Raw genomic sequence first — 16,631 nt, forward strand, 5'->3', positions numbered from 1 at the left:
AGAGACACTGTATGCATTTACATACATTTCTGTTTCATTTGGTGTAAAAAAAAACAAAAACAAAACTTCCTGGTATAATTTTCTTTCTACAGCGATCCCTCAACATACGATGGTAATTTGTTCCAAATGAACCATCGTTACTTGAATCCATTGTATGTTGAGGGATCCATGCAATAGTAATATAGAAAGTTATACTCACGTGTCCCCGGCGCTCTGGACCATCACCGCTGCCCTGGATCGTCGCTGTCATCGCGTCCTCGGGGTGTCCTCGCCGATCTGGACCGTCACCGCTGGCCAGGATCGTCACTCTCCATCGCCGTCATCATGTCGCTGCGCACGCCGCTCCTATTGGATGACGGGACGGCATGCATGGTGATATGATGACGAGGAAGGAGAGCGAAGGCCATGCTGCAGAGCCCGAAGAGGACAGACCGGAACGTCGGGGACAGGTGAGTGATACTCAGCGGACCACACAGGGCACATTAAATGGCTATCCGGCAGCAGCTGAAGCAGTCTGCGCTGCCGGATAGACGTTTATGCAATGGCCCTGACATACAAAAGCATTGTATGTTGATGCTGCCTTCAACATGCGATGGCCTCTGAGAGGCCATTGTATGTTGAAATTATCGTATGTCGGGGCCATCGTAGGTTGGGGATCACTGTAGTTTACTGTGACCCTTAGTCATGGTTATTGGTTGATGTTTACCAGCAGCTTTAAAGGGGTACTCCACTGGAAAACATTTTTTCCCTAAATCAACTGGTGGCAGAAAGTTAAACAGATTTGTAAATTACTTCTATTTAAAAATCTTAATCCTTTCAGTATTTATCAACTGCTGTTATGATCCACAGGAAGTTATTTTCTTTTTGAATTTCCTTTCTGTCTGACCACAGTGCTCTCTGCTGACACCTCTGTCCATTTTAGGAACTATTCAGAGCAGGATAGGTTTTCTATGGGAATTTGCTCCTGCTCTGGACTGTTACTAAAATGGACAAAGGTGTCAGCAGAGAGCACTGTGGTAAGGCAGAAAGGAAATTCAAAAAGAAAAGAACTTTCTGTGGATCATACAGCAGCTTTAAATCTTAAAAGGATTAAGATTTTCTAATAGATGTAATTTACAAATCTGTTTAACTTTCTGGCACCAGTTGATTTGAAAAGAAAAAAAAAAAGGTTTTCACTTTGCTGGTACCAGTTTTGGACTCTACCTTGACTAGTGTTGGCGGAGGAAGGCCATTTTAAAGAATGATCCATCATTACCAACTTCATAATCATTTTCCATACCTGTTCAAATTTTCTTATGTAATGAATCCTTCCATGACTATATCATAACCCTGAGTTAGTTCCTTAGCTTAATATCAAATAATTCTTTATAACTGGAGTTAATGGGACTTGCCGTATGTGTAAAGTGTTAAGGGAAAATCCCTACCCCTATACTATCCAATATATTTGGGAACATATTAAAAACTTAATGTGATTTTCTTGCCACTTTACTGTGTTTTGCAAAACGCAAAATGCGGTAAAAAGTGTTGCAAAAATCACATTACAATTTAAAAAGTATTTATAGCCAAAAAAGGGTAGCACATGACTGAAATTATGATAAATATGACGCGGTATACCGTGATTTACAATTTTTTTCACAGAGATTTCATAAAATCATGGTAAAACATGGCAGTACCACAACAGTACAGCAAAATAAAAAAAACAATGGGTGAATGCAGCCAAAAAATAGGCAAATTTATTTAACTTACCTTCTCAACAAGTATATATTTTTTAGCATGTGAAAATCTCTTGATATTTTTATAGCTATATTTTTTGTGATCTCAAATATTTTACTTGCCGGATGACTGGATAGGGTATGAGATGTTTTTCGCCAAAGTAACCCTTTAAGTTCTGAAAGCTGAGCTGTGATTGACTCCAGTTATTGACATGGACAGATTGATAGATCTCAGCCTTGGTGTTGAAAGATGGATATAACTTAATTTATAGTTAAACGGGTACTCCGTCCCTAGACATCTTATCCCCTATCCTAAGCATAGGGGATAAGATGTCAGATCGCCAGGGTCCCGCTGCTGGGGACACCCGGGATCTCTGCTGTGGCACCCCGCTATCATTACTGCACAGAGGAGACTCTCTCTGTGCGTAATGCCCAACGATACAGGGGCCGGAGCATTGTGACTTCATGGCTCCACCTCTCGTGACGTCACGGCCCGCACCCTTAATGCAAGTCTATGGGAGGGGCCATGATGGCCGCCACGCCCCACCCATAGACTTGTATTGAGGGGTGGGCCGTTACTTCACGAGGGGGCAGAGCCGTGACATAACAATGCTCAGGCCCCTGTATTGCCCGTCATTAGGCATGGAGCGAGTCTGCTCTGTGCAGTAATGATAGCGGGGTGCTGCCGCCGAGATCCCGGGGGGCCCCAGCAGCAGGACCCCGTCGATCTGACATCTTATCCCCTTGCATTGCGGGGCGGAGCGTGACATCATATGGGGGCGGAGGCGTGACGTCACACGTCGCCGGCCGTGTGTTCGCCGGTAATCAGACCCAGAGCGAACACGCTCCGGGACTGATTACAAACGGGGTGCCACGTGCAAGATCCCGGGGTCCCCAGCGGTGGGACTCCCGCGATCAGGCATTTTATGCCCTATCCTTTGGATAGGGGATAAGATGTCTAAGCACTGGAGAACCCCTTTAAGGGATTTATCAAAACCTGTGCAGAGCAATAGTGGTGCAGTAGCCCAGAGCAACCAATCAGATTGATTCTTTTCATTTTCAGAGGCCATTTTAAACATTTAGTATAGGGTCCACCACTGACTGCCAGCGGGAAAGCCGCAGCTACGAGCAGCCACCCAGAACTTTAGCAGCAGCAGCAGGGAGCTTGTCGTACCATTGCTCTGTGACTGCCGGCAGCATTTGACGCTGCGGATGCGATTCCCCATGACCCTACCCTAAAGAAGTAATCAGACTGGTTGGCTCCACCTTTCCTCTAGACAGGTTTAGACAAATCACCACCAATGAGTTCTAATTTCCATATCTATATTCATGAAAGGGGTTCATTAATTTGAAAAACAGAGCTGATTTCTTCCAAAAACAGCACTACACCTGTCCTTAGGTTGTGTGTGTCATATTGCAGCTCAGTTCCAATGAAGTAAATGGAAGTTGTAATACCACACATAACCTAAGTACAGGAGTGGTGCTGTTTTTGGAAATAGTTTGCTCAGATTTTCTAAGATTTTTGCCCTAGAATAATCCCAAATATCCTTTGAGTACCTGTCATCAAACCATATTTTCTAAACTAACTCAGATTATATTTCCTAACTACTCCTTACACCCCTCCTGCGCTTACATTTTTTTCCAAGCTTTAAAAAGCTCTGTATTATTCCTTTTCCCTTGCTCTCGTTGTGTGAGCTCCTGAAAGGAAAAAGTGGGCATTCCCTAGCAAGTGTGACGTCACTGAGGACATCATGCCCCGCATGCACTTCCTCAATGTTGTCTCCTGCAAAGCCGGGAGGAAACCAAATGAACAGTTTGACTTCTGGCAGGGAACAGAACAGAACCACCTAGTGGCCGTTTTTTCAATCACATTCAAAACATATAAAAGTTGAGAATGTTAACAGCAAGTAAATAGCAAAATGTCTTATAATTACATAAAGAAGAAAATATTAACAGTTTAGTTTGGTGGCAGGTACTCTTAGGCTAGGTTCACACTATGGAATTTCCACCTGCAATTCCGCTCTGAAAGTGCGGGCAGAAATTCCGCTTCCTAAAATGTATAGTATAGTGAATGGGTTTCCGTTCACAATTTCCGCTTCACAAATTCCGAAGTGTGAATTTGTGAATGGAAAATCCGCTTGAAAAATGGCGTTGCTCATTCCTCAGGTGAAAATACTCACGGAACACATTGCAGTCTATTGAAGACTGCAGTGTCCGTGCAGTCAGTTGGTGCTGGCCGCACTCGGAATCTCCAGGCGGAAATTTTCTGCCCAGATATTCCGCAGTGTGAACCTAGCCTTAAACTGTTACAAAAAAAAAATGCCAAATGTCCTTATATATGAACTGAGAGTGGTCTAGGATTAACAGTTGTGGGCCACTTACCAATCACCACAGGCAGAATAAACTTGATTTAGGTAAAAAATGAATTTCAAAAGCACATATTGCTGCATTTCTTTTCTTTTCTTTTTTCCAGGACCATGCACAAGAAGTTGGCTTGTTGGCCTTCTCTGGCCCAAAACCATTAGGAAATCCCCTATTGCCTATGATTAGTGCAGTCCTGCTATGTCTGTATAATTACATATTTTGTATTCCAATGAAGATGTGTATTCTTCACTGTTTATTTCCAAAAAGATAATGTACAGACCTTAGCAGTATCTAGCCAGGATCGGATCAAAGTGACACAAGTGGTATAAGCTCTGGGACCTCCACCACCTGATGTCTCTTGGAGCTTCAGGTCTTCTACCATCCACTGTCACTTACAGCTATGACTTGTGGCAGGGAACAGAACAGAATCATTGTGCCTCTCTCATTTAAATCTATTAAATTTAATGACCCTTCAAGTAAATATATATCACCTAGAGACTTAGTCTCCCCAAAAAGTTAAAGCAGGGAAGAAACGTATTCAAACGTTTTCGATTGGGCACAGCATTTTCTAGTTATTCACTTGGCCCAATTTATATGGATAGTGTTATACACTGCTTACATCTGGGACTCCACTTCTCAAAAAAACAGGGATCGTCCAATCATTCGTCATTTTAAGGCATCTGAGAAGAGGTGGAAATGCACATATGTGGCTCTCATTTGTGGTCTAAGTAAGCCACAGTTCTAACTATCTCTATTATTCTGTAATGCAGTACAGAGGACCATCAGTTTGCCAGGCCACCTCTCCTACGTATATTTGTGATACGGGGATAAGGGTAGTTTCCATCAACCTTAATCCACCTTTGCATGCAGCACAAGCCAGAAATCAATTTGCAACATTAGAATGAACATTTAAAAAGGTTGCTTAGAAAAAAAAAATTCCCAGGCTGGCTAATAAATAAAAAAGAATACTCACCTGCCCTAATCACCCTTTTCTGCTGTTCAGAAGGTTGCCAATGCTCAGCGCATCCTGCCTTAATCTTTGACATGCTGGAAACACCCACTTAGCCAATCATTGGCTAAGGTGGGTCACTGCTAATGCCAGGTCAGATATTGGCTGAGTGGGCATGTCAAAAATGAAAACAGAAGGCACTGAAAGGAGGGATGGCGAACTATTCAGAGAGCTGCGGTGGGGGGACAGGGCAGGTGAGGATGAGTTTTTTTTATTTTTAAGTCAGCAAGGGACAGCATGTTTTCAGCATCAGCAACCTCTTAAATGACCATTGAAAATTCCATATTCAGCTCTGATCCTGAATGCTGACCTGCAGTGCCACTGTTGTACACATTCATTTAATACACATTCATACCATTTCAGCATGTGTTGTGTAAACAAAAGAAACTTTGCCTCAAAGAAAGGAATCACGTCCATTTTATATTAATTCAAAAAAAAAAAAAAAAAAAGAAAACAAAGAGGAGATACGCAAGAAGCAAGAAGATGTTGATGAGAGATACCACCTCCCCATCACATCTAAAATAACAAACCAAACAATGCTTCTGTTTGACCAAACGTAATCTCGCTTAGCACTTTTGACATCAGAGTTAAAACAAATACAGCTTCTGTGGAGAAAAATATCCAGGTATCAAAGAGGAAAAACAGAATGAAATGCCTGAAGGGAATACATGTGGAGTCCACTCTCGGGGTAAAAACCGACTTTGGTTCCACACTTCTGTTTTTAAGAAAGTGTAATAAAAATACAAATTACAAGTGAAACACTCAACATCTCCAATGCTGATTTGTTGTGTCCTGCACTCCAAGTTTTGTCTTAAAAGTCACTGAGCAAGTAAGACCTCCTATGTGCAAGACGGATCACTTCAATGCCCTTATCACATGGTCAAGTTCAGTTCCGATAATATCAAGGCCCTTGAGTCAGATGGCTGGATAGCTCCTCATAATTTTGAGGAATTAAGTAAAAAGAATATGTTTCCACTGCAACATGGTAACATACACTTTAAAAGAGGTTCTGAGGATAACATCTGTTTTCTTCATACACCAAAACAAGAACTAAAAAATATATAATAAAATAAAAAGCAAACATTACTGAAGTGACTTTTTGAAGGAGACTATTTGAGGGACAATACTACCTCTTCCAGTCCTTCCAGGTGTGGGAAAAACTGAGCAAAAAACAAAAACAGAATGAATGTGTAGATGAACAGAGTATCAAATGCATATTCCAATCTCCATGACATCTGCCAACATGATAGCAGTTGAGCCCAAGCATAGTCCTTTTGTAACTCCTGACGTTGGTGACATTCCAATGATTGCTGGCAAATTGTGTAATTTTTTCGGCTTTTTAATTTTAAATGTTATGACAGTATTAATGTAAACATTCAAATAATACCACTGAACATTACATGGTGGTTGATGTGGGATTTTATACCCTTATTGAATCCAGATAGCAACGAGGTGTTGTAGAAGTTATAAGTCAAGTTTATCAAGTTGGAAAGCTTGTATCTGCATCCTCATCTGCTTGGATCTATTTGTATAGATATGCCTTTTTATGCAGTCATAGATTCTCTTGACTTGAATGGTCTCAAGTTCTACTTCTGTGCTGTTGGTTAGTTCACCGATGCCCTCAAGTATTGATAGTCATGGCTTAGAGTTGAGATCACCTTAGACATTTTTTGTCTACTGGTAGTATATAACTCTCCAATGGCAAATTCTGCACCACCTGATGTAATTTTTCTAAGTGGTCCTATAATCTTTGTCACCATAACTTGCCACTTAGTTCCACTTCTATGTGTGATGCTGTTTATGATTGAGTCTTTCCAGTTTCTTTCACCATTTGACAGATTTTATATGTACATCTATTATATCTCATTGTGAATCTCTATGTTCTCTTGTCACTTGGTTCTAGCTGAAGAAGACACCCATTTCAATACACTGCTCCTATGAGGGACATTCCAGTGTTGTATTTCCTAACTTCGAAGGAAATACTAGTAAAATGTGCACCCAAACTTATTTAGAAAGCTAATACAGGAAAAAATAAGGAGAAAGGAACAAAATTGCAAAAAAACAAACAAAAAAAACCTCTAAAACAATTGAATATACTAAGAGTTGATTAGTTGAACCGTTGTGGGATCAGAGTCTATTGATAACATTCAATTGTCCAGCCCACAGAGTAGGTTCTTTTCTTTTCCCCAATCAGCTCTTTATTGCAGTAACTGTCTTGTAGATTTGCCACAGGTGGCAAAAAGAACAAATAAAATAAAATAACAAAAAATAGATCTTTGAGTGACTGCAAAAAATCCATAAAATGTGTCCTTTGTGTTTTTGGCACTGGAAGGGAGGAAGGTCATCGTTGCTTCACAAGGTAGTGTGAAGTTTGCTGGTATTATAATCCAGTTGCTCCTAGGGCCATACCTGCACTGTGGCTCATACATGGAATTGTCTGCATGGATTTTGGGAAGTCGTGACTGACCACTCTTCCATTTTCTCCGCTGCCTCCCGCTGTTGAAGGTCTGGGTAAAGTTGCCATCCGGACTGTCTCTGTTACTGTTTGCTGTGGAATTAAACAGAAACCCTTTTGAGGAGGATAGGGGTTCAACCCCTGTCCTTTCTGGTACACACCATTTTACAACACAGATATCAAACTGGAAGAGAAGTTTCACCAACAAACATTGTAGTCTTTACTTTTTCCTCAAGTGTCTCAAACTTTTAATGAAGTGTCAAAGTATAAATAATAACAAAAAAATAATAATTTTAGTTTTTTGTGGCTTCCGCTTGGTCACTTAAAATAAGATAAGGTCTTAAGAGATTGTCTGTAATCTGTTTTTAAGTGGAAGTCAATATTCTCTTAAGCTGGCCATATACGTCACACATGTGTTTGCCGTACCTGCTGATGTCAGCAGGGCCGGTTGACCATATAATGTGTATGGTGGCCCCCTGGCTCTCCTCCGGTGGTAGGTGTCAGGGGAGAGAAGGATAAATTAAGTATGTTATAATTCAACGATCTTTTTTCTTGTTGAAATAAGTCGCTGTATCTGGCAATGGCTTTCTCCGCTCTCTCTATGCACACATAGCCATTAAGTGCTTATGTTTATGTTGGGATTGGAAGAGATAGATGTTGGCCAACAGCTATCTTGTGTATATGGCCAGTTTATTGTATATGTACTGTAAACTATTTAGTTAAAGGGGTTGTCTAGTATAAAAAAAAAACAGTGTACAGGAAAAAGTAGTTTGACTTGATTTTACAACTTTTTTATTTTTATCTAACCAACATTTCTAACCCAGTCTTTATCTTTTCATAAGGTCAAGGGTCTTCATTGTACTAACCTACTGTATGAAATAATATCTAGTGCTAAAGCACCATGGACTTCTCAGCTGTACATGGCTATTTATAACAGTGATATTAATGGCCTATTGATAAAAATACATTACAAATATCTGATAATTTCCTATCCAGAAATTGGAAGTCTCATGTCCTCTTTTGTGCCAAGACAACTAGTAAAGGCCAAAAAACAGGCAGATAAAAAGGCTACAATGAGGACATAGGTAAACCAACAGTGGGGGAAATTCCCTTTTACCCTTGAGTTAAAAGGGTTATCCAGGAATAAAAACATTGCTAATTTCTTTGGAACAGAGCTGCAAAGCCACACATAAACTGAGGACAAGTGTAGTGCTGTTTTCGGAAGAAATCAGCCTTTTTTTAATTTTAAATCAGGGTAACCCCTTGAAGGGGTTACTGTCATTTAATAGAGACATGTTAAACGTCTTGATTGGTTGGGGTTTGAGTGTTTAAATCAAGCTGGAAGTGTCTCTTCCCAGTTTGATGCTCTCCATGTCTTGCTGCAGAATATGTCTCCTGCTGCATAACATTAGAGAAGCATCCCTTTAATAATTGCATGTACAAAATGACTAGTTGGTGACAGAGGAAAGAAAGGAACAAAAATACCAAAGAACTGTTTTGACCATAGTTGACACAATGAAGGGGTCATTGTTGACAATATGGATGTCAATTATGCAGTTAAAACACTTTGTATCATAAAAAGAAAGCTAGTTTGGAACACGGGGGGGGGGGGGGGGGGGGGGAGGATATGACATGAGATGTGATGCCACCTTCATCTTTTTGGATTCACTCCTGGACTTGTAACAGAACTCGATTAGTGCAACCAGCATCGCTAGTCCCAGGCCTCCGATCAGGATATAGAAGACTCCAGCAACGTTACTGAGGCTTAGTGCACTTGTTTTATCCTGGAACCAGAGACATAAGATAGGAGCAGGGAAAGAGGGAGCGGAAGAATGTGTTACAATTTCAGCAAATGTGTTGGAGGCATCCTAAAGTATGTAGTACCCCCCTCTCATATGCCATTAAACATTTCGACAAGGCAGAAACATTCATCAGGCAGCACCACCGATCAGGCATACCTTCTTAAATTTGCAATTGGCAGTAGAGGAGTTAAGCCTTTTGGATGTGGTCTGTACACTTTAAAAGCACATTGCATGATAATCTTTTGGGGACAGTTCAGCTAAGACTCAAAATAAAGAGCCTTTTTTTCATGCCTTGGAAATTACTATTACTTTACTTTAAAGGACAACAATAGTAAATTTGTGTCAGCACAAGAGATGGAATGGCTACTAAATTTGGGCTTATTTAAAGATGTTGAGCAAAGCAATATATGTAAAAGCTGATCTAGAAATTAAATAAAATCTGTTTTACGAAAATCTCAGTTTTTCATGTTTCATAAGACGTTACAGTTATATTTAGATCAGTGGTTCACAACTAAAACTATGGAAGGACGATCATCTAAAATGGACCATATATTTTGTATGGACTGTGTGTAGGGGAAAAGTACATGTTCAAACTGTTTAATGCTCAAAAAAAAGTTAACCTCTAGAGGACACACAACATATATGTATGTCGCTATGCCCTGGTACCTAGCGCACAGCCATGTACATGTACTGATAAAGACAAATGACCCGGCATGTGCAAGACTAGGGCACTCAGGGTACAGGTGACTGGAGGATGTTACAGGATAGCCCGATGTATGATTGGTATGAGTTGTGCAATGTCCATGTGAAAAAGTAGCGTGGATATGCAACAACAGAAGACAGGAGAGCATTCACCCTCCAAACGTCACTTTATTCAAGCATCTTGACAGCGACAGGCAGCAGACAACGGTGGAGGCCGGGGTGTAACTGGGACAAACTGTTTCACGCTCCTTTGCGCTTCCTCAAGCCAGTGTACCACCGGGTTGAGGAAGCGCAAAGGAGCATGAAACAGTTTGTCCCGGTTACGTCCCCTGCCTCCACCATTGTCTTGCTGACTGTCACTGTCAAGATGCTTGAATAAAGTGATGTTTAGAGGATGAGTGCTGTCCTGTCTTCTGTTGTTCCATGTACGTTGTGGCCGATTTACCGCCATTGAAGCATGCGCTGTAGCAGCGCTCGCTCCATAGGCCGCAGGTCGTGTCTGCCATTAGCAGCCAGGAACTCGCCTATGATGGTAAACATCCTTCGGATAGGGGATACGTTTTTAATCATGATACTTGTCCTTTAAGTTAGTGACCCCTCGGACTCCTGTTAACCCACACTATAACCCAGTGTATAAGGTTTAGTGTGGGTGAACAGGTTTTCCATTAAGGCAACCAAACAGTGGTATGCTATACACAATGATGTCACCACTGCACGGTTGTGAACCGTGGTATTATTTGTGTACAACATGTCATCACAGAGAAAGTTTACTTAATAGGAGGACAGGAGAGACATGAGAAAAACATGAAAAAAATGGATATGAACGAGTGGATAGTACCAGACTGAATTTTTGGAACACAACAGTACCAAAAAGTAATTGTTGATGTTTACTATCATAGGCGAGTTCCTGGCTGCTGATCGCATACGTTTTTAATCATAATACTTGTCCTTTAAGTAAGTGACCCCTCGTTGGTCTCTTGTTAACCCATACTATAACCCAGAGTATAAGGTTTAGTGTGGGTGAACCGGCTGACAGATTCCCATTAAGGCAACCAAACAATGTTATGCTATACAAAATGATGTCCCCACTGCATGGTTGTCAATCATGGTCATATTTATGTATGTCGGATAGGAGATAAGTTTTTAATCATGATACTTTAAATATGTCCAGTAGGTCCTGAGATATGTCCCTCAGAAGATCCACTGCAGAATTGAGTGAATTGTCTGTGACTCCACATACTAGTGAAGTGGAGTCACTAAGCCCCGCCCCAAACTGCACGATTCACTGAATTCAGCAGTGGATCTTCTGAAAGACATCTCAGGACCTACTGTTCACCCCCCCCCCCCTATAACCCAGTGTATAAGGTTTAGTGTGGGTGAACAGGCTGCCAAACAAAAGGTATGGATGACAAATCATCACTCTTGTGGTGTAATCGGGACATGGCAGCATCTATGGCAGGCATAGACAACTATTTGACTGCAGATGTTTTGGAATACATCTCTCACGATGTTCTTACAGCCAAAATGTTGCCAAAGCATCATAGAAGATATAGGGGGAGATTTATCAAAACCTGTGCAGAGGAAAAGTTGTCCAGTTGCCCATAGCAACCAATCAGCTCGCTTCTTTCATTTTTAACAAGGCCCCTGCAAAATGAATGGGCAACTGGACAACTTGGGCTACGGGCAACTGGACAACTTTTCCTCTGGACAGGTTTTGATAAATCTCCCCCATAGTCTAAAACATATCCAGTGTTAAAGGTTGCCTCGGGTCTATAACATGACAGCATGGCAAATGTGTGAAATTAATTTACCCTATTAAAGCCTATTGGAGTTTATTTCTAAGAGATGGTTTTAGTTGGGATCCATTGATTTATTGGTCTTTTTATAAGGAAAAATGAATAGCAAAGCTTTTTATAGGTTCACCCTCTAGTGCTGATAAAGTCATATATATGAATCCCATTACCATGTCAAAAAGGCTCAGCCCCTGCCACACAGAGTCAAATCACATCCCACCATTGCAATTTTGAAACATCCTTTCACCTCCCACCAGTACATCATTGCATTCCACATCCCCAAAATCCACCTCCCTCCAGAAAACATTAGCTTTGACTTTAAGCATGCACCGATGCTGCCCAATGAATACAGTAGTCCCACCATCTCTATGTTCGGGGCCTTTATAATATCAGCAAGAATGTTTAAGAACCTTGTGATCTGCTGTGTGTTTGTGAAGGTTTATGAATAGTATTGTTAATATTATTATTAGTAGCACTACACTTTTAGTGATCAATATTCTTCAGTTCTAATATAGGCAGTTTAATGGTAAAAACAACAATAGTATGTGATTTAACCCAATATGTTTCTGTTGAGTGATTTCTGTTGATTCCGATTCAACATGCAATGTGAAAATAATCTTCTTGGAAATGCTTACGACCTGAAGAAATGAAAAAATATATTGATCTTTTTGAGCTAAAGCAAGAAAATAAAATAGGATTACAGCACATAAAATAATAATCGAAGGAAAAAGTAAAAAACAACATTTAGTATAACTAGTTTATATTACATGCGTTTACCTGGACATAAACTGTATATTATGGCCTTAAGTGTAAAGAAAAAGACAAAAAAGTGTGGGTCATTTGCAATAGGAAAACTATTAGTAGTTTTGCATGGTGCCTAAAGCTTCTCTGGGGCACAGAATCTTATGACACATGAAAAAATGTGGAGAATTCTGGGGACTTGTACATGTGAAGAACTGGAGCGGGCGCAGAGGAAGGTGAAAGGCAGTTAACACTCAGTGATGGGTATATCTGTCACAGAGTGTTAACACGTTCAGAAGCGGTGATTGCGGTGGGAGTCAGCACTGATCCTGACAGTTAACCCTGCAGATGACGTGGTCAATGAGACAGCCTCATGTACAGGTCTGACAGGGGGAGGGGTCTCACCCTGTCATCCATTGGATACCCTGCGATGGGATCTCAGGGTTCCGATGGATGCCATGGCAACAGGAGGCTGTGGTCATAGCCTCCAAAATTGCCAGGTACAGTGGCCTGTGAGGCTCATCTTTACAGGCTGAACAAATGTCAGAGAAATCTCGCCGTGAAAAATAACTATGCCTCTAAAAAAAAGTAGAGTAAAAATTATCAAAGACCTCACACAACTCCAAAGGATAGGGGATAAGATGTCTGATCGCGGGGGTCCCGTCGTTGGGGACATCCACGATCTCTCCTGCAGCACCCCCGTTCACCAGCTGCACAGAGCAAAGAATGCTCCGTGGCTGATTACGGGCGCAGGGGCAGGAGTATCGTGACATCACGGCACCGCCCCCCGGGATGTCAAGCTCTGCCCCCTCAATACAAGCCTATGGGAGGGGGCGTGGCGACCACCACACCCCCTCCCATAGGCTTGCATTGAGGGGGCGGAGCGAAACATCACAAAGGGGCGGGGCCCTGACATGATACTCCGGCCCCTGTATCGCCCATCATCAACCACAGAGCGTTCTGGTGAACGGGTGTGCTGCAGGAGAGATCGCGGGGGTCCCCGATCAGACATCTTAGCCCTATCCTTTAGATAGGGGATAAGATGTCTAGGGGCGGAGTACCCCTTTAAATGTGATACAGGTCAAATTAGAATAATGGGCCTTGGTCCTCAAAGACAAAATAGGCGACATTTCTGCTGCAGAAATCTTGATTCTGGAGTCCGCAGAAAGAATAGACATGTCTATTCTTTCTGCAGAGTCCACATGGAAATCCATTGCTGTCTATGTTCTGCCTGCGCTCTGCTGTCGGGGGAATGTCTGCACAGAAATTTTTCTTGCAGACATTTACCTGTGTAAACATAGCCTAAGAGGTATAAGGGGTTTTTCAGGACTTTTACATTGATGACTTATGCTTAGGATAATGTCTGATTGGTGGGTTGACGACACCCTTGTAATCAGCTGTTCAGTGGGAGCTGAGCTGCAGTAACCCAGCCGGATAACTACCAAATGAATGAAGCAATCTTCTTTCACCATACTGATCAGACATTTATGGCCTATCCTAATGATAAATCATCAATGTAAAAGTACCACAAAATACTTTTAACCTCTTAAGGACGCAGGGCGTACCTGTACGCCTTGCCCCTGATCCCGGTATATAACGCGTGCAGCACCGATCGTTGTGCCGCGCGATATTAACCCTTTAGACGCGGCGATCAACTTTTATAACATGAAAGGGGAAGCTTCCTGGCAGCTCAGTCGGGCTGATCGGGACCAACACGATAAAATCGCGATGTCCCGATCAGCTAGGACGCAAGAGGAGGTCCCCTTACCTGCCTCTGTCGCGTCTGAGATCCAGGCTTGAGCAATCGACCGCCTATAACACTGATCAAAGCAAATGCAATGTAAAAGATCAGTGTGTGCAGTGTTATAGCCCCCTATGGGAGCTATAACATTGCAAAAGAAAAGTAAAAAAAAAAAAAAAAGGTAAAAGGTCATTTAACCCCTTCCCTAATAAGAGTTTGAATCACCCCCCCCCCTTTTCCTCAAAATTTCAGAATTATTAAAATATATTGTTAATTAAACCGCACGGTCAATGGTGTACGCACATAAAAAATTCCAAAGTCCAAAATAACATATTTTTGGTCATTTTTTATATCATGAAAAAATGAATAAAAAGCGATAAAAAAAAAGTCTGATCAATACAAAATTGGTACCGCTAAAAACTTCAGATCATGGCGCAAAAAATGATCCATCATAATGGCCCGTACGCAGAAAAAAAAAAAAAGTTATAGGGGTCAGGAAATTACAAATTTTTATGAATATATTTTCCTACATGTTCTGATTTTTTCCAGAAGTACGACAAATTTAAACCTATGTAAATAGGGTATCATTTTAACCGTATGGACCTACAGAATAAGGATAACGTGTAATTTTCGAAAAATACACTGCATAGAAAGAGAAGCCCCCAAAAGTTACAAAATGGCATTTTTTCTTCAATTTTGTAGCACAATTATTTTTTTTTCCATTTTGCTGTGGATTTTTTGGTAACATGACTAATTTAACTGCAAAGTAGAATTGGTGGCGCAAAAAATAAGCCATCAAATGGAATTTTAGGTGCAAAATTGAAAGCGTTATGATTTTTAGAAGGTGATGAGGAAAAAATGAAAATGTAAAAACGGAAAAACTCTGCGTCCTTAAGGGGTTTTTAAATATATAATATGGCCCTACTTTTAAAATGGCATTACATATTGGATAGCCGATGATCAAAAATTTGTTTAGCAAATAACTACCTCCCTCTAGTTCCCCATACACCTGTTTGCTCAGCTTGGGTGAGGGTGCATATATTCTGAATAGGGAGAGGGTGGGTAAGCCTCTGCCAGACTAATTTTGTAGGGATTTATCATAGAACAAAACAAGGATTAGGCATGGTAAAATTCAACTTCCTGATCCTTCTCTGTTTTGACGGCTGCAATTGGGGAGAGTGGGAAGGCCCCCCCATAGACATTAGATGGCTGGCTAGTCCCAGCAAAGTCAATGGAGTTGACTGACAGTCTTATGTGCATGGTCTCTCTGCATTGTTTGTCTGGGAAATCTTTCTAATACAGAACAAGTGCGGTACACACTGTTATATTGGTTGAGACCACAAATAACTGTTGGGTTACTTTAAATAGCCCAAAATAGCCCTGATGTAGCTGGCCATTGATATCAGATGAAAATCTGTAACCATAGGGGGGCAGACCTGTATACCGGCTTATACCAGTCTCTATCCAATCCAAGAATGCCTGAATCATTCAAAATTCTGGCTGCAGAATATATCTGATATCATTAAATTGTCTAAGCATTTCCTATTGCAAATGACCTCCCAATAGTTGGATTGTGTTTCGTGTGATATACCATACAAAAAGTGGTGCAGTGGTTCATAGGAATAAGAATCTGTTTTGTTGGGCAATGGCTCCACTTTCAATCTGGACTCAATTTATTTTGAACCCTAAAGCAGTATTAATTATATCAACCATTTTATTTGGTATTTTCCTAATGGTCTTGTAAGAATATTAAGTTATAGAAGCCTAAGATAAGAAGCCTGAATATGGCACAGGAAAGGGTGTATTTGAAGACTGGTGGCACTATACCCATTACTGGAGGCATCATGGCTGACTTTGGGACACTGTGGCTTTCAAAATAGTTGGCACTCTGGCAACTAAGAAAACAGTTACAGTAGATTATCCATACTACATGTACATATCCTTCTACAACTATGCATATATATATATATATATATATATATATATTATACATACACACACACATCTTAAAGAGGTTATCTGGGACTAAAACACTGAACTTTGTATAGGAAGTCAATGTCTCACTGGGGCAGTCCAAAAGTCTGGGGCACTTCTATATTAAGATGAGTGTAAGTAATGGTTGAAATAAATTAAAATACAGTAGTCCCTCAAGTTACAATATTAATTGGTTCCAGAATGACCATTGTATGTTGAAACCATTGTATGTTGACAGCATAACTCTATGGAAACCTGGTAATTGGTTCTGAAGCCACCAAAATGTTATCCAAAAAGAGGAAAAAGTGAGGATTAAAGAAAAATAGTTAGATGACTAA

General features: G+C 40.9%; 1 protein-coding gene across 4 annotated transcripts in view; it reads right to left on the reverse strand.

The window, feature by feature from the left end:
- Positions 1-7,401: 7,401 nt before the first annotated feature.
- Positions 7,402-16,631, reverse strand: part of GRIA1 (glutamate ionotropic receptor AMPA type subunit 1) — a 310,401-nt gene continuing 301,171 nt past the window's right edge. For all 4 annotated transcript variants that reach the window (XM_056516840.1, XM_056516836.1, XM_056516838.1 and 1 more), the window contains exons 15-16: positions 9,190-9,324; positions 7,402-7,654 (exon numbers count right to left, since the gene is read on the reverse strand). In XM_056516840.1, the coding sequence (XP_056372815.1) occupies positions 7,466-7,654; positions 9,190-9,324 (324 nt within the window). In that variant the 3' untranslated portion in view covers positions 7,402-7,465. The remainder of the gene's footprint in view (positions 7,655-9,189; positions 9,325-16,631) is intronic.

The sequence above is a fragment of the Hyla sarda genome, chromosome 4 (genome assembly GCF_029499605.1).
Source record: "Hyla sarda isolate aHylSar1 chromosome 4, aHylSar1.hap1, whole genome shotgun sequence".
In the NCBI taxonomy this organism is placed as follows: domain Eukaryota; kingdom Metazoa; phylum Chordata; class Amphibia; order Anura; family Hylidae; genus Hyla; species Hyla sarda.